The sequence below is a fragment of the Argiope bruennichi genome, chromosome X1 (genome assembly GCF_947563725.1).
Source record: "Argiope bruennichi chromosome X1, qqArgBrue1.1, whole genome shotgun sequence".
NCBI classification, from domain to species: domain Eukaryota; kingdom Metazoa; phylum Arthropoda; class Arachnida; order Araneae; family Araneidae; genus Argiope; species Argiope bruennichi.
This window is the reverse complement of record NC_079162.1, coordinates 21,895,553-21,918,405: the sequence shown is the minus strand read 5'-3', so window position 1 is coordinate 21,918,405 and position 22,853 is coordinate 21,895,553. Positions and strand designations below refer to the sequence as shown.

Below are 22,853 nucleotides of genomic sequence, written 5' to 3'. Positions count from 1 at the left end.
GATGTTATATGTTAAGAAATCGATTACGTCAAACGATAAAGAATTTTTTAAAGAAAGATTTAAATAGTTCATTTATTACCCTTATTTTTGGAAAGTATATATTAACAAATTGTTTAACACAAAAGAAAACTGAGAAGTTTCCTTGGATTTTCTATCATGTTTTATTCAGGGCCCATTATCTAGTAAGCATACTAGATAATTGTTTTGGTTCCTCGAAATCTATATATACTCTTTAGTGATATTTTCTGGTTATATTAATGTAGTGACGAGCGCCATCTGCTGGTTGTTAGACGGAGTCGACGCTGGTTAGACGGAGAGCAGATCAGACGGATCTGGACGAAAGTAAAGACGCGACGCGACGTATTCGACGAAATCTACTGAATGTTCAATTCTTTTATGTTAATGTATATATATCCTAAATGTCCTAATCGTCCTAAATGTAATTAAATGTGCATTCTAAAATAGTAGTGATTTCTGAGTCCTACAAATATGGGGGTTCGGCCGAGATTTTAATGAAGACCGGCACATAGACGAAAGAAGAGCCAAACAGGAGTGAAATTTGACGTAGAGCAATTTGACGTGCTACAATAAACCTTTTGGATATCAACTACTTGTGGACTGACGCAGTGTGGATCGTCGTTGAAGAAATTGTGAGTACAATTTTGATTTATTCTCAAGTATGGCATTTCTTACACGAGCACGAAAGAGCGACTTACTAACTTTAGTAGACGAATTAGAACTAACGGCACCACAGGATGCCAAAGTGCGACAGTTAGTTACAATGATAACAGAGTCGAAAGACTATGACGAAGAGTTCGTAAAAAACTTACTTTTAACTATCACTCAGGAGCTCGAAAGGTTAGATACTGAAAAAGCCGAAGCCGAAAAGGCCAAGGCAGAAGCCGAAAAGAATGAGCGTGAATATACTTTGAAAAAGTTAGAACTTGACTTAAAAAGTAGAGAAAATACTTTAACTGTATCAGATATGACTAAGACTGATATATTAAAATTGCTAAAGAATTATGATAATAGCGGAGACATAAGTGTTTACCTTTCGTTATTTGAGAAACAAATAAGTAGGGCTAACATTGCAAAAGAAAACTGGATTTCTTATTTACTCGGGTTATTACCATTGGATATAGTCAATTTAATTGCTCGCGAACCTGATCCATCAGCTAATGACTATGATTACATAAAAAAACTCTTGCTTAAAAGATTTAAATTAACTTCCGAGCAACTCAGGCAGAAGTTCTTTACTCACAAACGAGATTCTTCTTCATCATGGCGGGATTTCGATTTTGAACTGAATAACTTTTTTGAGGAATGGATAAATTGTTTAGAAGATTTAAAGTAGCTAATGGTCGTTGACCAGTTAAAGAGTAAAATACCAAATGACGTACGCGATCATTTTCTCGATGATTTGCCCAAAATAAAGAAAGTAGAAGATTTGGTTAATAAACTGGACGAATATGAAGCTGCACGAAGTCACCTTAAAAAGGAAACAAACAGAAATTGGCGTGTTTCCGAAAACAGAAGTAAATTTGATATCGCGAAAGAAGCTAAAAATTCACCATTGCCGTTCGTTCGTGCTCAAAAGAATTATGCTGATGATAATTACTATAACAAGAGTAATAATAAATGTTTTAATTGTAATGAGACTGGCCATAAATCAATTAATTGCAAGTTTAAAAACAAAGGATTGAAATGTTTCCAATGTGGTAACTTTGGCCACAAAGCCAGTAACTGCCCGCAAAGAGATTTTAAAGTGTCTCTCTCTAATAAAGTATATACTCGTAATTCTCCAAAAACTGTAAATAAGCTTAGTAAAAATGTTGAAATAAATGGTGTAAATTGTGATGCACTAATTGATACTGGAAGTGATATTACTATGATTAATTATGATTTTTATTTGAAAATTGGTAAACCTAATTTAACGACTGATAATGTGAAATTAGCTGGTATAAGTGGAGATAGCATTACTCCTCTAGGTTTTTTTTATTGTGATATATTAATTGATGAATATGTAATATCAACCAATGTGTATGTGTTAGAAATAATGCCGAACGAAATAATCATCGGCATAGACGGAAATCATTCATGAAAAAAGAGCCCAAATAAATTACACCCGGCTGGTGAGAAGCGAGGTCAAGGTCGCATCGCTACGTTCCTCAGAGCTGAAAAGAGACAGTCAGGCACCCATTTTTGTTGAGACTGGCAAAATAAATACACATCCTCTCCCATTTTTCATTCATTTAGCGGATTCGATAAACTATGATGAAATCGACATGAGTCATGTAAAAAAAACCTTGAGACAGGAAATAAATCGTCTATTAAATAAGTATTCGCCAAACAAAACAAAAAGTACGGATTTGCAAATGAAAATAATATTGAGCATTGATATTCCGATTAGTCATAACCCTCGAAGGCTGCCTTTTAAAGAACAAAAATTCGTTGAAACTCAGATTGATAAATGGTTACAGGAAGGGATAATAAAACCCAGTTGTTCAAATTTCTCTTCACCTGTGGTTTTATGTAAGAAGAAGGATGACAGTTATAGATTATGCATTGATTATCGTAAGCTAAATAAAAAGATGATTAAAGATCGGTACCCTTTACCCCTCATAGAAGATTTGCTCGACAAACTTGAGCAATCGAAAATATTTACTTCTTTGGACTTGAAAAAACGGATTTTTTCATGTAGACGTAGAGAAAGATAGCACAAAATTTACGTCTTTTGTAACACATCATGGCCAGTGGGAATTTTTTAAAGTACCATTTGGACTTTCCTATAGTCCGAGTGTATTTCAGCGTTACATTAATATGATATTCAGGAATTTGATGCTAGACGGAACTGTATTGATTTATATGGACGACATTATTATACCATCCAAAACCGAGGAAGAAGGGCTAGAAAAATTACAACGTGTTCTACAGGTTGCATCAGAGTACGGTTTGGAGTTTAATTTTAAGAAGTGTCAGTTTTTAAAACCACAAATAGAATTTTTAGGCTATAGAATCCAAAACGGAACTATACAGCCCTCTGTATCTAAAACGGTAGCTGTACAAAAATTTCCACAACCACAAACTGTTAAACAAGTACAAAGCTTTTTAGGCCTTACTAGTTATTTTCGGAAATTCATACCCCACTATTCAAAAATCGCAAAACCGCTTAGTGATCTACTAAGAAAAGACATTGCATTTAAGTTTGAATCTGAACAAAAGGAAGCTTTTCAAAAACTCAAAGATATTTTAACTCAAGATCCAATTTTGCATCTCTATCAACAGGGATCAGTTTTAGAACTCCATACAGATGCTAGCAGTCAGGGATTCGGAGCAGTGCTGCTGCAACAGGGAACCGACAATAAGTTTTATCCTATTCATTATTTTAGTCGAAAAACATCCCCACAACAAGAAAAATATAGTAGCTATGAATTAGAAGTTTTGGCTGTAATCGAAGCGTTAAAAAATTTAGACATTATTTACTGGGCTCTAAGTTTAAAATTGTGACTGATTGTTCCGCTTTTCAACAAACTATGAGTAAAAGAGATCTTACACCAAAAGTTGCAAGATGGGCTTTACAGTTAGAGGAATTTGATTACCAAATTGTTCACAGACCAGGAAAACAAATGGCACACGTAGATTCTCATAGTCGAAACGCAGTACTTGTTGTTACTCGTTCATATAGTGAAGTGACCACTAAAATAGCCAATGCTCAAAATCAGGACGAATTCCTTAAGAAATTAAAAGCTTTGATAGATAAGCAAGAAGACGGTGAACACATTGTGAGAAATGGAGTTTTATACAAATACGATAATGGTAGAGAATTGCTCATAGTCCCAGAAGCATTACAAAGAGAAATTATTCGAGATATTCACAATAAAGGACATTACGCTGTGGCTAAGACGGAAGAAATTTTAAAACAGGAATTTTACATACCAAAGTTGAGGTCAAAAATAGAAAGTGTGATTGCCAATTGCGTGGAGTGTATTCTTTGTAATAAGAAACGTGGGAAAGGTGAAGGTTTCCTTAACCCCATCCCAAAAGAAAATTTGCCTTTAAGTACATATCACATAGATTTCATTGGCCCTATGCCTTCTACAAATAAGAACTATCAGCATATTTTTTCAATAGTCGACGCTTTTACAAAATTTGTCTGGTTGTATCCGGTTAAATCAACATCTACTCAGGATGCAATAACTAAACTTAAGCTTCAACAATCTACTTTTGGAAATCCGACGAGAATAATAACAGACAGAGGTTCAGCTTTTACCTCAAAAGAATTTGAAACATACTGTCAGGATGAAAATATTGAATATTTCAAAATTAGCATTGGAATTCCTCGCGGAAATGGGCAAATAGAAATAATGCATAAAATTTTAATACCCATTCTATCAAAACTCTCAATAACAGACCCTACCAAATGGTATAAACATGTTGCATCAGTGCAAAAAATAATCAATAGTACTGTCTCGAGGAGTACAAAGTTTACCCCGTTTGAGCTTTTAACTGGAGTAAAATTAAAAGATACAACTGATTTACATTTAAAGGAAATATTGGAAGAAGAATACACAAAAGCAAAGATGGAAGATCGAAATAATATGAGAGAAGAAGCAAGGGAAAACATTTTGAAGATGCAAGAAGAGAATCGCAAAAGTTTCGACAAACGAAGAAAAGTGGCGCGCATCTACAAACTTGGTGAATTAGTGGCCATACAACGGACGCAGTTTGGAATTGGGCTCAAACTAAGACCAAAGTTTCATGGACCGTATCGGATTGTCAAGGTTAAACCTAAGGATCGGTATGACGTTGAAAAAGTTGGATGTCATGACGGACCAAATACAACTTCAACAGCAGCTGATTTCATGAAAGCATGGTCTTCAGACTAAAAGAAAAAAAAAATGTTTATTGGTTTATCCAGATACTGTTTTCTTTTTTTTCTTTTTTTTTGTATTCTTTCGGATTTCTCTACTTTGATATAACTTTCGAGGACGAAAGAGACGTCAGGATCGCCGAATGTAATGACGAGCGCCATCTGCTGGTTGTTAGACGGAGTTGACGCTGGTTAGACGGAGAGCAGATCAGACGGATCTGAACGAGAGTAAAGACATGTCAGATCAGACGGATCTGGACGACAGTAAAGACGAGACGCGACGCGACGTATTCGACGAAATCTACTGAATGTTCAATTCTTTTATGTTAATGTATATATATCCTAAATGCCCTAAATGTAATTAAATGTGCGTTCTAAAATAGTAGTGATTTCTGAGTCCTACATTAATGTTATGCTTTTATTTGATTCACAAGGAACGTGCAGTCGAATTGAAATCAAGCATCAGTTTAATGCTAAAACATTATTCTGATATTTATTTTATATAATTTAAAAATTATGGTGTTAAGAAACTAAACTAAAAATATAAGGGTTTGTATGTGTGCTTAAAATGAAAATTTGATTCTCTTTGTTTTAAATTTTATAGTTTATTTTTTCTTTATTAACAAACTACATGAATATGCCATTTGTGTATATTTTTAAATTCGAACACTTTTTATTTCTAACTAACATGTGCATAGCACTGTTTTGACAGACAATTTTAAAATGTTACCTTCATTCATTGCTATGCAGCATTAAGATTGGATTCACTTAATATTTCTTAAAAAACCGGATATATTCTCCAATGTTGTGGTAATCGATGACAGGCTATTGTATGGATTTAAGGCGGCGACTTCGACTACTGCTGGCTTTTAACATAGATTGATGTCTTACTAAAATTTGGAATAATTGAACTTCAGAATTGCATTTGAATGTGGTTATATTTTTCCTGTTCAAATTTAATTTTTTCATTATTGATTTTAAATGTGCAGAAATGGATTTTTTGTTCTATTATAATAATACAAACTTAATTTTTTAAAAATATTAAGTAATGTTATATATATAATGAATCTTCTAATGGGGTTTTGCGCAAAGGCAAATAAATTCTTAGGAAAATGATAAGTTTGTTTGTTTTTTAAACTCTTGGAATTCGACCAACCTACATAAAATGGAGTCCGTTGAGTACATCAAAAATAGGGTCCCTCTCTCCCACCTTTATAAAATTTTCACTTTTGCATATTTCACTGTGAAATTTTATGTCATGAAAAGCTTTTAATACAAACGCAATTAAGTCTAAATAGTAATGTATAAAACATTTTTGAACTAATATGAAATGTTACAAATTAGACGCTTTTGGCTACAAGCATGTTCTCTTATCAGATTATTTATATTAATTATATAATGTGAACAAACTTTCATTTAGCTATTGAACTTTTTTCAATTTTTAGTGCACTGAAAGCATTAATAACTACAGCCAACTAACATACAAATTAGAAACTACGAAAAAATCCTCTGAAATATAGTACTTTTTGAAATAAATTAATACACAAACACACGTAAACAAAACAAAACAAATCTGAAAATGTTTGCAGTTTTACACTGAAAAGTGTCAGACCTATCGACTTTCTAAACAAGGACATTTCATTAAGATTATCAATTGGTCAAGTATGAATTAAATTTTAGTTGCAATAATTGCAAATTACTTAACGAATTATATAGATTTAAACAGATTATAACACGCAATTGATTAACAAATTAACTGCTGTAGATTCTTTTATACAGAAATTTAGAAAAATTTGCTATTATATAAAATGCAAAAATAAATAGGTCTAGAATTAAAAAAAAAAAAAAAAATGTGATAGAAACCATTTAAATCGCTCATCTACATACTAAATGCATCGCAAGCCAAATATAATTCTGAAATATAAATTATTGTATGTTCATGATTACAGCACAGAAGAAAACTAACATTATAATCTGTAAAATCTCTAAGTCATATTTAATCTAGTCTTTTCGCATAAATGAGTAACATAATGTAACAGCTGCAGATTTTTAACTTTTAATGCAAGAAAACTTAGCATTTTTCTTATAAGATGTATAATAAAGCAAAGCTGTATCTTTCGAAGTTACAAAAAATCTCTTATCTAATTCATGCACATTTAATATAATATATCTAATCCTGAAATAAAAGTGACCTTATTTTTAAAATCGCAGACAGAGAGATTAATATTTGTAAGTTACAAAATCACTCGTTATGTTTTCATTACCTAAGAATGCAGTAAAATTCCTGATTTTAAAAAAAATGAGATATAGTAATGTTTTTCAACAGGAGAAAGGACAAAAGAAGATTTAGATTTGATAGAACCATGAAATAATTTTGACTTAAATTTCACCAATGGTTAACAGGATGGTACCTTTTACCATAGTTATATTTTCATTAATGCTACAACTAAGAAAAAATTGCGCTACTAAATTTATATCGTTGGAAAGATAATTTTGAAATTTTAAGACCCTTTAAGAATGTTTTTGCATAGTAATATTTCGAAAGTTATCATGTTTAAATAATTAAATTTCGCTTAATTTTTAATTAAATTTACTTAAACTATCTACTGAAAATATCTTCGAGACAGACATTCCCACTCTCAACAGTATAGATGTACCAAATTTCGACACTGCAAATCAATAGTCTACCTTATAAAGCACTAACAGACAAACAACAGACATATACATTTGCTTTTAGTTGTTAAAGATAACGATACAATGAGCATTGAATATGTATGGCTCTTTTTTTAATGGAATTATAAGGATTTTAAAAATCAACTTTATGAAACTATTTCGAAAGTTTTAAATGAACCTGTTGAGAAAATTCGATACATCTTAAAATGAACTTCTTAAAAGGAATTTAATTTAAAAATTAGAACAGTTGTTTATGCTGAATTTTTTTTTAGTTAGAAAAATGTAAAGCAAATATGAATTTTATTGATTTCGTACTTAAAAAATTCAAGTAAGGTATCAAACAAATGATTGCCGAAGTAGCACGAAATATTGTCTAATATTGTAACATTTGGAGAAAAAAAAAATATTGTATGATATCATTTGACATTATTGAAACAATGTAAAATGTATGACTTTTCCATATTCATCAATATTGGATTTCGATATTGTATAATATAATTTTTTCTGTATTCAATTAGAAAAGTGTTCCCAGTGTTATAAATTTTCTGAAAATTAGAAAAAAAATTTCACTTAATTATAATTATCTATTTGAGTACGAAAAATTGCATTTCACTTTTTAGAACAACTCCCAATTATTATTTTACCTAAATTTACAATATTTCTGTTTTGTACTCCAGATCGAAACACATGACCATTTGAGTTGTGAGCAACTTGTTATCTACAGTCTACAGAGTCAGCGAGATCTTAAAGCGTGGCGCTCAATTATGATAATTGAGTTTGCTAGGTTTTATACAGTTCCGTTTCAAATTTTGGATTGCCCTTTTAATTTGATGACTATTTTAAAATTGGAATGTAATGTGAAATCAAAGCGGAAGCAATTTCGCTTATAGCTGAGATTTCACATTTATGGAAAATAGTTTAGATTCTGGAAATTAGGTTCAAATGTAATAACTTTTAAACATATGAGAAATTTAAAAAATATATATTTTTCCGAAACTATTTACCGTTTTTTAGTTTATGAAAATTAAAGTTTCAAGATGAAGAAAAATATAAAATAAAGTTTTCTATGAAGTAAGGACTGCTCATCAAAATTTTTGAAACTTTGTTTAAAACATATAATTTTGGCATATCGTTTTATAATAAAAATTAGATGAAGATTTTTCAAAAATCATTTTTTATTACGTCATTAATTATTTTTAATTCTCTTCATTTTCTAAAGTTAATTAATTTTACTTTTAATAAATAAATAAAGACAAAACAATCAAAAAATCAAATATATCAAAAAATATATCCATGTTGCTTAATCACTTAAATTAAAAACTTTAAAATGAAGAATAACTTATTATATCATATTCTTAAATACATCATTCGCGATGTTGATTGACGTAGATAAATGTAGTATTTACAATGTAGATTTCATAATGTTGTTCTACGCTGTTCGACATAGAACTTTTCTTATTGTCTCTACAATATCGTGCATCATTATACAATATTCGTTCCATTAATAAAAAATTATTCTAGCTAATATTTTGGAATAAAATCTCAAATTAGATTAATTGTTAAGCAACAGTTAATGTGTTTTTTTTTTTTTTTTTGCCAGAATTTTATTGCTTTAAAGCTTGTAAAAATTTCAGTGCCTTTTGAATATTGATATGTATTATATACCATGGTTTATAAAGTATTCGGCATTCCTCGATATTCAGATTTTTTTTTTTTTTTTAATATTTCCCAAATCTTATATAATATTGTGGTTCTCTTGGGGTGACAAAAAAATCTCTAAAAAGATCAGCATTTCTAATGGACCTATCGCAAGATTCTTTTAGATTTTGGAATCTTTGATTTAGTTGCAAATGATCGCCAAGTTTGACGTCAAGAATGCGGGTCATTAGTTCGGCATTCATCAGAGTTATCTGTGAAACTGTCTTCCTTCCAGGAGACTTACTGCTCTGGAAAAAATATTACAAATTCGTAAAAATATTTTCAAGGTAATACTGTATTGGCTTTTCAATAGATTTCTAAAGTTCATGATTTGATTTATTCAAGATTATTCAATTTAAGTATCGTTTACATTGTAGAATATTATTATTATTATTATTATTTTGCATATTTTCTAATTTGATGCAGATTAGTATGGCCTAAATCTTTGCATATGACTGACTAATTGACGAGTCAACAGCCCAGGTAAATTTTGCATTTAAAATTTGTTGTTGTTTTATTTAAAATTACTTTTTATAAATTTTTATACACGAAATACTAAACCCAGTTTTCTTGAAGGTAACAGGAAGTTAAATGTTTAACTATTTCTATTTGTCGTAATATTTGCTTTTTAAAAATTTCTTGTTTTGAATGGAAAAGGGGCCCCCAAATGTTGCATAATTTATGAGCCTCTACATATTCGTTTTTACAAATACGTGAAAGTATTTGTTACATCTGCTTTCGTTTTAGAAGTGTTTCGATATATCAGGACCTTTAAATCTACCCGATTTCTTCTTTAATTTGGTGAATTACTCAAAAGATGATAAAATCCATCAGCAAATACAGTCACTTGCATTTTAAAACATTTGTTTGATTTAGACGCACCATATTTTTATCAATTCACACTCAAAATACGGCTATGTACAATGCTTATATACAATCAGTTACGAAACATATTTTATATTGATGAATCAAGAGCACGTAGACTCATGAACAGTCCGTTCACTTCAGTTCGTTTTTAAACGTGGACGGTCTTCTTCACAGTATTTCTTGCCTTTCTGTTCTCTTTAAAAATAGGAATAATGCCTTTTTCCAATTCCCACATTTAAATAGGATTTTTAGAAAATTTAAGAATCTAGAAGATAAAAGTTAAAAATCCTACATTTTATAAAACATGCATGATTCGGTAGCTTCGGTGCGGAACTTGGTTATCTTTCTTCGGCCGTATTCCCCAAAATGGAGTTAACTTGCAAGTCAAGTAAACCGCAGTTATGAATTGATTCTCACTCGCGAGTCATTCTTATTCTCAAGAGCGAGTTCCGCGTTTTGTCAAAGTCGTCTCTAGGTGGCGTTGGTTTTATGCATTTCATACTGCCCCATCGAAATCGAAGTACATTTTCTTTGGTTCAAATGTCTCACATTCTCTGACATTTGGTGCCTAATCGGGCTAATGATTATTGTTTTCAGTGCTGTTAATGACAAATGACTTAAAAACGAATGTACGACTATCCACATGAGATTTGATTGTTTTTGTTTATTTCTTTTCTCAATATAGGATACTGAAATCAAATTTCAGTAATGATAAATATGCCGACTTTTTAACTTTTAGGTTTCAGATGATAGTTTGATAGTGCCCCCGCCAAGTCGAGCAAAACCAAGCGGCACGGCCGTACCATCCTTTTCTCGAAGCAGTTCAGGCCATTTTCGACCCCCTATAACTTCGTTGTGGATAAAACTAGAAGCCAGAATTTTCAGTGACCAAGCAGGTATTATATAAACATGATATATTTCAAATTTCATTAAATTTGAACCAGTAGTTTAAGAATTATAACTAGTCAAAGTTTGTGAATTTTGTCACTGACTGACTGATTGATTGACTGACCGATCATCAAAACTCTAAGGCACTTCTAGCAGACATAGAAGCTTCAAACTTAGAATAATATTAGTGTTTAGTGTATAAATCAAGGAAAAACTAAAATATGCGTGTAATAATGGACGGATCGATAAATTTCTCGAAGTTTCGAGCATTATCCATTTTGTCGGCAAATTCATCGCCAAGTTTGTCACCAAGCTCTGGGATCACTGGCTCGGCATCCGACAGCATCCAATACAGATTACTGTAAAACGGTCTTTCTTATGATGACAGCGTTGGAAGCAAAATTACAGGTTTGTAACAATATCTAATTTGAAATAATTCAATTTGAAACTGTGGAAGCTGCAAACGTAATGGATGAATTTCAGAGAATCAGTCTGGCAGAAGAATATAAATATAACTTGTAATATAAATATATATTACAAAATATGTAATATAAATATATATACAAGTTATAATATATATGGTAGAAGAATATAAATATAAAGTCTGGACGGCTTACATCAAATAAATGTCGATTTTGGAAGTATTAAAGCGCAGGAATCCTCAATTTGTGAATACAACAGACTAAGAAGCATTTACCGTCAGGACTTGTCAGAAATTGTAACATCAAAGCTTACGAGAAAAACCCTTAGAGACAGGGAGTGGGCTTTGAGAAAAACTGTAGATGAAGCTCAAGAAGTAGTACCGGAAAAGAAAAAGAGGAAGACTACATACAAAAATAAGAAAATGACTATCTACAAAAAGAAATGAGATGCCATCAAAAACATAACTTGTAAAAAAAACCAAGTCTCGCAACTCAGTTCTTCTGTCGTAAAATGTTGGGAGATCCATGTAATACCAAGTTGGTCCATTTATTCATTCCCTACTTAAGGGTCCTTCTGCCTTAAGTTATTACGTAATTAGCTAACCTAACAACATCTTATAGTGACCATATCAATATTAAAAATCTTTTATGGTTTAAATAAATAGATTGACTTGGCCATCGCATGAAAACACTATATATCTTTACATTAAATTAGATTACATTAACATATTATATTAAATTAGATTGTTTACTGCGATTGCCAAGTCAATCTATTTATTTAAACCATAAAAGATTTTTAATATTGATATTATACTGCAGTAACTGAACTCTGATGAACTATTTTTTATATTTTAAAAGAAGTAGGAAAAATTAATATATAACAAATGTATATGCCTAATTTCATTATATATTACCTCATACTGTGGTATTTTATACTAAAGTCCAAAACGCATCTCTGTAATTAAAAATTCTGAGCCAAATAATGGTTTCAATCATCACATTCTTAGGAACAACAGGTAATGATAGTCTGATTGCATAGAATAGCACTGAAATTAGAGGGTGTTTTTTTTTTCATTGTAATTTAGATTATTTGGAACCCAATTCTGTCTTAATATTTTAATATAAATATCATGTTTTTGATTGAGTTATTAAAAAAAAATTAGCAAATCGATATAAAAGCACATTACACCAGTCAGATAATAAAATTGCAATATAAATTTGCATTCAGATTTTCTGTGCCTGATGCATATCAAAATGTTTTTGACAACTGCTTAAAGGTTCACTTAGAAATTTATTTATTTATATCTAGAATGTAAAATCATTAATGTACAATTTTTATCATTTATATTGATAAAAATGTCAAAACTGCATAGTTTAACAAGGAATTTTAAATATTGCAAAATTACAGCTAAAACATTGTCATAGGAACTAAACGTTGAATTTCACTCGGATGAATGTATTAATTTGAAAAATGCTTACTATACAATCAGGCATAAATATTACAACACAACATAATGCTAAACATATTTTCTTTCACTGTAGTCACTATTACACAATCGAATTTAATCTCACAGTGAAAAATAAAATAATAAATACACAGTACATTTAATAAATGAGGATGAGGTATATTAAGTTAGCCCACAACAGAAAAAGTTTTATTAATTAATAAGTAATTATCTGGATTCTTTCTTTGATTCTTTTATAAAATTGAAACACATGAAAGACAGAAATAAATTTAATGATATAAAAATATATATATTAATTTTATATCATTAAATAAAGTAAGAAAAAACTCGTAGCCATTGAAATGAAAATCATGAAATATGAAACACAAAATCCAACACTACAAGAAATTTAATAAACAAGGATAAGTTATTATGAATTTAGAAACACACCACAGCAAAAAGCTTCATTATATATAAGTTTCTGGATGCATTACCAAGTAAAGAAAAACAAATCCATATTTTAGTAATTTCATCAAAAAGAAGCAATTATTTTACAAAATATAATATAAAGCACATGAAAAACATACTTAAATAGATTTCAAGATACATAAAGAAGACATTTATTTTAATTTTTTCTGACTAGTGAGAAATTTTTGTTCTTTGAAATGGAAATCATGAGGTATGAGACTACAAGAGAAATTTAATAAACAAGTATGTGTTTTTATGAACTTAGATACACACCACAAAAATGCTTCATTACATATAAAGGCAATTCTCTAGATGAACAATTTGAAATTACACTTTTCTTCAACACATCAGTTTATTATGCCGGCGTCCTGGCCTAGGGGTATAGCGTATTCCCCGTGATCTAGGCATCCCTGGTTCGGTTGTTCTCTACCCTGTGTTCTATCTGTGAAGTACGTGAATGAGCCCCCCTATGAAAAGCGGTTGTGCAAGCGAATGTGTGCGTGTTTCTTCTTCATATGAGCTAGAAATCACACTTCTGCCCTCGGGTGCTCAAGGGGTCTTTACCCTCAGAAGCTACTGTGCAAAAAACTTGGCTTAAAATAGTCACGCGACAAAAAAAAAAAAAAAAAAATCAGTTTATTATTCTTAAAATAATTTGGTCAAAAATGTCTTAAGGGAAAGAAGTTCATTGAAAATTACGAAAAATCAAACACGCTAAAATCCAAAATATTCCTCTAGAACGATTTCTGTTGCACTGAGCGTCGAAAATTTGCGAGTCAAATGTCTGACACGCAAAATTAGGTGAGTCGAAAATCGGAATCAACTCCTAACATTTAACTCACTCCTTTGACGATGAGAATAACAAATTTGTGATTTATCCTCTTTTAACTTGCAAGTCAAGGTTAAGGGTGTAGTATACACGCCACTTACAATTTTCAAATGTAATGTTTTCCCATGGAGAAAAATTGCGGTCTTTTTTCGTTTGCTATTGCGGTTTCTTTCTTATGAAATCAACTGCAATCGGTAGAAGGAATAAAAACACAGATTTATATGAAAGCAAAATTATTTTTGGAATTCTCAAATTATTTTTAATTATTTATTAAATGTTCACAAAATTTCAACTTCACCATTTAAGCAATTTTAGAAAAAATTCTATCATAAATAAAAATAAAAAGTAGCAAATTAGAAACATATTTTAGAAGCAGAAAAATACATTTAGAAGCAGTATTTTAGATCTATAATTGGAAAAATAACCCCCCAATGTTCCTTTAACTCCTCCCATTCGCGGAGGAATACATTATAAGTCCTTCCTCTATTCTCTGATTGATCGTGACTTTTATTACCTAGTCTTCATTATGTCCTAAAATCTCATTAGCAGCATTATTTTCTTTCTGCCGTTTTTCTCTTTTTTCATATTTTTATTTTGTTTACTATCACAGCTGTGGTCATCTGCATCTTTACAATCCACACTTGTTTCTACGAATGCTACCTCACCCCTGGAAACAAATTTAGTAAACTTTAGTAATAAAAACATTTGAAAGTCAATGTTGCAGTTTATTCGTAAACCCAAATTTTGAATATTTAGCTACATCTCCGGACAGGCTAATTGGTGATGATGGAATTGTAGAAGTAAAATGCCCAGAATCCTGTAAAAATATTATTCCAGATGAGGCAATCAAAGCTAAAAAATTTCCATTTTAGAAATTAAATAAAGTTGGGGGGGGGAACAACCATAAATAAAAACCACAAATATTATTTTCAAGTACAAGGACAGCTGCATATAACACAAAAATGCTTTCGTTTATTTTCAATGTTGACGGAGAAGGGGCAAAAAACAGAAAAGAAAAAAAAATCGTAATCCAATATTTTGGCAACAAAAAAAAATTGAGATTATCTTATTTTGACTGTTTATTGCCAGAACTTGTTGATCCCAGATATCTCAGATCAATGAAAATTCGGGATCTTTCTGTGATTATAGAGGCCCAAAAGAAGAAGAGAGAGAGGAAAAAAAAAAAAAGGAGGAAACACAATAAAAATGTTTCCGAGCTTTTTTTTTTTCCCTTGGATATTTTTATAACTACTTTTTTATATATAATTCAGAAACCGATGGATTTTCTTTTTTGTGTGTGTGTGTGTTTTTCTGTAAATATTTTATTTATTTGACCTTGCATTTATGAGATCTTGTACATACGTTTATCTTATTCATATATCTTGTAATAAATGATAATTAATTCTATTCTTTAGAAAAGTAATATTGCTTTTATCAGAAAAAATAATTAGCGGGATTAAATTCATTTAAAGAGAAGTAAGATATACGATAAGATATCCCTTTTATTTACTAATATTTGAATACTCTAATGTTTCTGAATGAGTTTTCTTCAAAATCTCTATCATTTATACTCCTAAAAGGAAAAATGTATGTGTGTGTATGTATATTACAATAATTCACTAAGCAATATCTTTATCAAGAAATTAAAAACACCTGTAAAATCATTTTTTGCGTGTTAACGATTAATACAATTTAATAATTTTATTTTACGTTTCTGATTCTGATTTTGCTAATATTCATCAAGTTACGGGCAACTCTGTGCGCGTATTGCTAGTAACCTATATTAGTGGTTTCGAAGCTATTTTAGAAATCTTAAATAACGCTTTCAGTGAGATTTTCACTCATCGTTATTATTAAATAAAAATTTTAACAGCAACATAACAACGAAGTAATGTTTTTTTTTTTCTTTTTTTTAAATCTATATTAGCATTTCTGTACCAATATATTTTAGTAATGATCTTTCCTCCTATTCGTGTATCTACTTTGGTTATATTCGGGTAATCAGAAAAAAATTATTTAACGGAAAAAGGAAAAACAAAAAGATATGCTCACAATGTCGTTTCCAAGATTAAAAATATATATATATATTTGTGTGTTAAAAGTATTAAAGCACGTGCAGCTTCAGGAATTTTCTGATCAATTTTTACATGCTGTTACAATTAAAAGTTTCTGTTCCTTTATTTATTTATTTTTTGATTATATCTTTCAAGCCATTAAGCTACAGATCAGACCGTTTAATCTAGAGCCACCAAACTTGGCACATATATACATTGAAGGGTGTGAATGCGCTCTTCCAAGAGATTTAAAAAAATTCATTTTAATTAATTAAAAATGAAGTGAACGTTTAGCGTTTTACGAGATAACTTCCGAAATATTACAGCACAAAAAGTTTTTTCTTCATTTTTAAATTCAAAGAATTATCTTATTAATAATGTCACCTTTTGCCGTTACAATTTTTTTCATATTGTAATGTCTTGAGAAGGAAAACATAGTTTTAAAAGCACACAATACATTTATTTACAGACATAGACAACAATTAACATTAAACATAAATGAAAAACAGGTTTAACAGTTTAAAATCCTAAAGGGTTTTCAAAACCAAACTAATTTTAAAATGCTAAATATCAAGAGTTCAGGGTCCGGCCATCACACAGTCTCCCCTCCTTTCTCGCCTCATCCTTTCTTTTTTTTTCCGTCGACGCCCATCTCACTTCAGTTTAACTCCCAATAAGGCTGAAGAGGTTCCAACAAATTCGGCTTCAGAGCGACTTGACTTTAAATGAACGGCAGGACGGTACAGTTACTCCCCCAGTTTCGGGAGATTTTCGCAGCACGGCAAGAAACCTGAAAATAGACTTAGTACACACATAAAAACACATTATCGCAACTATGAATACCTGTATACAAAAATAAACGTATATGATAAATGACATAGAATACGCCGAAAAATCTTTAAGAACAGTATTGTTTTCATATTAAAATTTATGTACCCTTTCATGTCCGCCAGGCAGTAGCCCCAAAATATTACATAAGAGTAGGGATCCTGCTTAACGCGTCAGCATTTTTGTGCTGAGTTCCTTTTCGATGAGTTATTGTAAAATTATAGGGTTGGAGCGCAAGTGACCATCTCAAAATTCGGAAATTTCTACTGACATTAGTTTTTAGCCAAGTCAGTGGATTGTGGTCGGTGACAATAGTGAAGGCCGGACCATCCAAATAGTGTTTCAATCTTTGAATTCCAAATATAATGACAGCACATTCCTTTTCACTAACGCAATATTTTTTTTCCACCTCTGAAAATTTTCGGCTAAGGTAAATGATGGGATGTTCTTGATTATCCCCAGTTATTTGAGACAGAAAGACTCCCATTCCGTATGCAAAATAAATGGCCGATTGCAGTCTGGAGAATGAAGGACTGGTCGGCTTGCGAGAGCTTGCTTCAGTGAACCAAACCCAAGCAGCAAAAGATCGTTGGCCAAACATCGCCCCACAGAACGCGCGAGGTCAGGGCGAGATCGCCTGCGATGTCGCCCCGATATTGGTCATGTCCCCCGGCAAGACACCGGGCAGTGATCGCCGCGGCTTGTTCCGACCAATTTGCCGATTGTTTTCCAACGTGTTTTATCAATGAGCGACCCAATACCAAGCATTTCCCAATGTATTTTATCAATCGGCGACCCGATACCAATCATTTCCCCATGTACTTTTGCAAAGGGCGATCCAATACCAATCATTTTCCGATGTATTTTACCAAAGGGCTGGCTAATACCAGTCATTCCCCCATGTATTTTTCAAAAGGGCGACCCAAAACCAATCATTTCCCGATGTATTTTATCAATCGGCGATCCAATACCAATCATTTCCCGATATATTTTTCCAAAGGGCGGTCTAATACCAATCATTCCCCCATGTATTTTTTGAAAGGGCGACCCAAAACCAATCATTTCCCGATGTATTTTACCAATCGGCGACTCGATACCAATCATTTCCCCATGTATTTCAAAGGGCGATCCAATACCAATCACTTCCCGATGTTTTGTTTTTTTCTAAAGGGCGACCCAAAACCAATCATTTACCCATGTAAGTTTATAATGGGTGACCCAATATCAATCATTTCCCGATATATTTTTCCAAAGGACGATCCAATACCAATCATTTCCCCATGTGAATTTATAATGGGTGAATCAATACCAATCATTTCCAGATGTATTTTATCAATGGGCGATACCATTTCCCCATTCATTTTTTTTTCAATGCCAGATATAGGTGATTAATTACGGAACACTTGCCGCCGTCATACTGAAATATTTGTTTTTAGTTTTCTTAAACTCTATTAACTATTGCCACAATAGTTCAAATTATCATTTCAAATTATATTAATACTTTTCCTCTCTTTATTTTTTGGAAATTTTCTAGAAAAAATATTATGCAAAACAACAATTTGTCTATAATTGCCTTCATTAAACAATATTTTACAATGTATAATAACAAATTATTTTCAATTTTTGACAGAATTTTCTGTAATGTCATACACCCCAGTACCATCCCAAATCTAAGAATTTCAAAAATCATACTTTCACATAGTCAAATATATACTTACTGAAATATTGGTTTTTTCAGCTTTCTTACAACTCTATAAATTGGTGTCATAATATTTTAAATTATCATCACTAAAAAAAATTATTATTTCCCATCCTTTATTTTTTTGAGGATTACAAAAATTAATGCACAAAATAATTCGTTTATAATGACCTTCACTAAGCAATATTTTGCCGGCGTCCTGGCATAGGGGTAGCGCGTCTTCCCCGTGATCTGGGCGTCCCGGTTTGGGCATGGTTGTTCTTCTGTTGTTCTATCTGGGAGATGTGTGAATGTGCCCTCCTGTAAAAAGGGGTTGTGCAAGCGAATGAGTGATGCGTGAGTGGCAAAGTCGTACTCTTGGCCCTAGTTGGCGCTGCTATAAAAAATAAGAGACGTTCCCCTCAGGCTTAAATCGCTGTCTTCGTAACAGCGGGCTTGTCAGTGGCAAGTGCCATAAGAAACAAACAAACAAGCAATATTTTACAATGTATGATAATAATTTACTTCCAATTTTTGACAGAATATTCTGTAATGTCATACACCCCAGTACCATCCCAAATCTAAGAATTTCCAAAATCATACTTTCACATAGTCAAGTATATACTTACTAAAATATTGGTTTTTCAGCTTTCTTACAACTCTATAAATTGGTGTCATAATATCTTAAATTATCATCACTAAAAAAAATTATTATCTCCCTTCCTTTATTTTTTTGAGGATTACAAAAATTAATGCACAAAATAATTCGTTTATAATGACCTTCATTAAGCAATATTTTACAATGTATAATAATAATTTACTTCCAATTTTTGACTGAATTTTCTGTAATAGCATACACCAAGCAACATCCCAAATCTAAGAATTTCAAGAATCATACCTTCACAAAAACAATTATAAACAAAATTTATTTAATGAACATTTTTATTTAGTGAACAAAAATTTATTTAGTAACATTTGCAATATTTCTAATAATTATTTGTGCGCCGTTGAATGCTGCTCGATGAGCTCTTCCTCCGTCCCTATCTTTCGCATAGACAAGCCATTTTTTAATTGTTACTTCCACTTCATGTTGGCTTACTTTTTCAAATTTTTTGTGTTTTCTCACAGATGCTGAAATGTATATTGAAGAAAATTAAACAAATGAAAATACTACCATGTTTAATAAAATTTTAAAAAAGTGCATATTTTCAATATAACCAGAGCAGTACAAGAAAAATTAATTACATCAATTGAAAAAGAAATTTGATAATAAACATGCAACCGCTTTCACAAGAATATAGCGAAACTATGTACAAAAGCTATAATCTGAATAATATATATGACATTGTGGCAGAGCAAAGTATTTTTACTAATGTGCATAGTGCAAATGAAATCAAGAATATAACATACCTGATATCATTTGAATTATGTTCTGGAAATTCTGGAATGCTAACTTTATCCCCCCAGTTCCTTTCCAGTTATATTGCAAGCTCACTTCGTTGGTCATCACTGTTTGTAGTATTCTTCTTACTAAGCTATTGTAGGTATGACCTCCAAACGAGCCAAAATATGTGCACTATATATAAAATAAAAGTTATTGATTAGACATTTTAACAAACTGAACAGCTAACTGACAGAAAATAATTAATAGGGATACAAAATTATGAGAACAATTTCCTTTATTTTAAAATTATTTAAAAAGAAAAAAATTCTTCAGTTTTAAAATTTTATTTAAAAAGAAAAATGTTTTCTTTTTTTTTACTGGTTTATTCTTCTGTAGATTAAAATAATGTATTATCTAAATAAAAATTTTGAAATAAATATATTATTAACCGTAAAAAAACTAACAAAAATAGAAGTATATATAATACATATTTTTTTTATAATTCATTATTAAAAATGTTTTTTTTTATTCAGGAGATGATGTACTGATACAAAAGGAGTAATTAACAATAATAAAGATAGCACATTTAATTTCATTAGTGTTCTTGATGTTAGCTTTTACACTAATGAAACATTGACCCCCTGACTGCGTAATTTTTTTAAAATCTCTATTTAGATGCGACATTCGCAAATAATTTCAAATATATTTCAAAGAAAGGGAATTAATACTATATGTTACAAGAAAATAATATGATTTAAACATCTTTAATTGTAAAAATAAACACTAAACTGCGAAAAAAGTAGGATGCAATTAAAAATGGACTGATTGTTAACCCGCTGAAATCGTGGGAGAAGTTGGAGGGTTAAAACTCAGTTTAAAATTGTTTATAGTTTCCTCAATTTGAAAAGGCTGCAAGTATATTACTTTTCCTCTAACTCTAACCAAACTGCTGCTGATTATTTACTATACTGTTACAAATACTGAACATATATTTTTCAAATTAAAAGTTTTTAAAAGTTACCGACTATTAATTTAAAAAATTGTAGTGCCAAATTGGTTTTTGTTTGTATATATAAAGCATTTTGAAGGCTTCTTCGAAATATATCAATTTTCTTAAATGTAGATTATATTTCCTATTATAATATTATATATCCTCAAATTGTATTTGGATTTTAAATTGAAAAAGTATAAAAAAATAGTAGTGGTCCCTTGTTCCTTTAAGCAGAAATACTTACAATCTGTGAAAACTTCTCCCTGCCATATAAATATTCATTGAACAGGTTTAAATCTTCAGGGCTGTTCACGGGCAAAACACATTCTTCAGGAATAGCAGAACAGGATCCAGCTTTTGTAAGGCTTTGAATCATGGAATGAAGTTCTGCCTGATCTTCCTTAATTTCTTCTAACATCCTGAGTACCTTTCTCTGGAATGCTATATAAAAAGTTAATTTTTTAACATTTTAAATTTTCAATCACTTTTTCTCCTAATTTCTTATAAAAGCAGAAGTTAATCGCAGAAAAAAAAAATCTTGCATAATATCTTACATTTCCTAAACTACGTCTTTTATTCTATATATTTCTAAATTATTATTACATTTATTGTTATCATGATAATTACATGAATTTCTAGTTGTACTACAGATAGATGAAAAAACAGGTACTTTTGCCTTCATTTGATGAAGACACTTGGCTATTCAGATGAGGTGTGACAGGAGGAGGATTATTGGGCGCGCAATGCGATGTCACTAGTATCTGAGGGTTATGCCTGGAAGTGGTAGGTATATTCTCGATAGGATCTTCATATTTCCTTCTCCTTTTCCTTCTATTTTCATTGAAATCTGAATCACTGGACAAGTTGGAAGTCTCTTCTGCTCTTTTGAGTTTTCTTCTTGCTTTTTCATAGCTCCCTGAATATTTAAATCTTACATAAGTACTTTAATATATCATCTTAACTACCATTAGAAAGGAAATAAATATTTACCTGCTGAATAAAACACTTTAATAGGTATCTTTGCCCTATCCTCACACGGCTCAGTGGAACTGAGCACCATTTTTAAAAAATTTTCCGTTGATGTAGTTGGAGGCCAGAAACACAGCCCAGGGCGTTCCCACGTATCAGGAACGACCTCTACTGTGCCTTCATTTACAAAGTTAACAACCAGATATCTAACATAAAAAGATTAAATGTGATTAGATCTTAGTAGAGATATCTGCTAATAACATTAGAAACAAAATTGATAAATTAGTTAAGGGAAGCATTAATAAAAATTATATATGCACTTAAAATACCCTTAGAAATATAGCATTAAAAATAATAAAACAAAATTCAGGTATCCATTAAAATAAGACTTTGGATATTAAGCTTTCGCATAAGGTAGCCCAAATTCAAACAAAAATACACAGTTTTTAAAAGTTAAAAAACAAAATCTATATATCTAAAACAAATAACAGTATGAAAAAGGAGTTCAACGTTTGACAAATAAAATTCAGTTTATAATTAGTTTTTTCTCAATAAAATGGTCTATCATACAGTCTTTGGTTCTTTACAATTATTCAATCTTTAATAGTATGAATAAGAGATGCATACACAAAACCATCACAAGAGGGCAACAAAATACCCTTTTCTTTAATGGATGAAACTGGATAAGTTACCACATTTAGGATTGATTTTGAAACATAAAACATATTAACTAATGATGAGCTACAAGGCCAAGTATAAAAATTAGTTTTTAGTTTGAATTGTTTCCCT

General features: G+C 30.9%; 1 protein-coding gene across 1 annotated transcript; it reads right to left on the bottom strand.

The window, feature by feature from the left end:
* Positions 1-18,686: 18,686 nt before the first annotated feature.
* LOC129959168 (uncharacterized) lies at positions 18,687-22,155 on the bottom strand. The gene is made up of 5 exons (XM_056071990.1): positions 22,086-22,155; positions 21,766-22,011; positions 21,340-21,536; positions 20,131-20,296; positions 18,687-18,712 (listed from the first exon to the last, which is right to left on the bottom strand). Exons 1-5 carry the CDS (start codon positions 22,153-22,155, stop codon positions 18,687-18,689), a joined length of 705 nt encoding a protein of 234 aa, XP_055927965.1.
* Between the last annotated feature and the right edge of the window lie 698 nt (positions 22,156-22,853).

Coding starts and splice junctions, on each gene's coding strand:
- LOC129959168 (XM_056071990.1), bottom strand. CDS start 22,155: ATGGTGCTCAGTTCCACTGAGCCGTGTGAGGATAGGGCAAAGATACCT. Junction 20,297..21,339: donor GGGAGAAGTTTTCACAGATT/GTAAGTATTTCT, acceptor TTTTATATATAG/TGCACATATTTTGGCTCGTT. Junction 18,713..20,130: donor CATAATTCAAATGATATCAG/GTATGTTATATT, acceptor TGAAATTCTTAG/ATTTGGGATGGTACTGGGGT.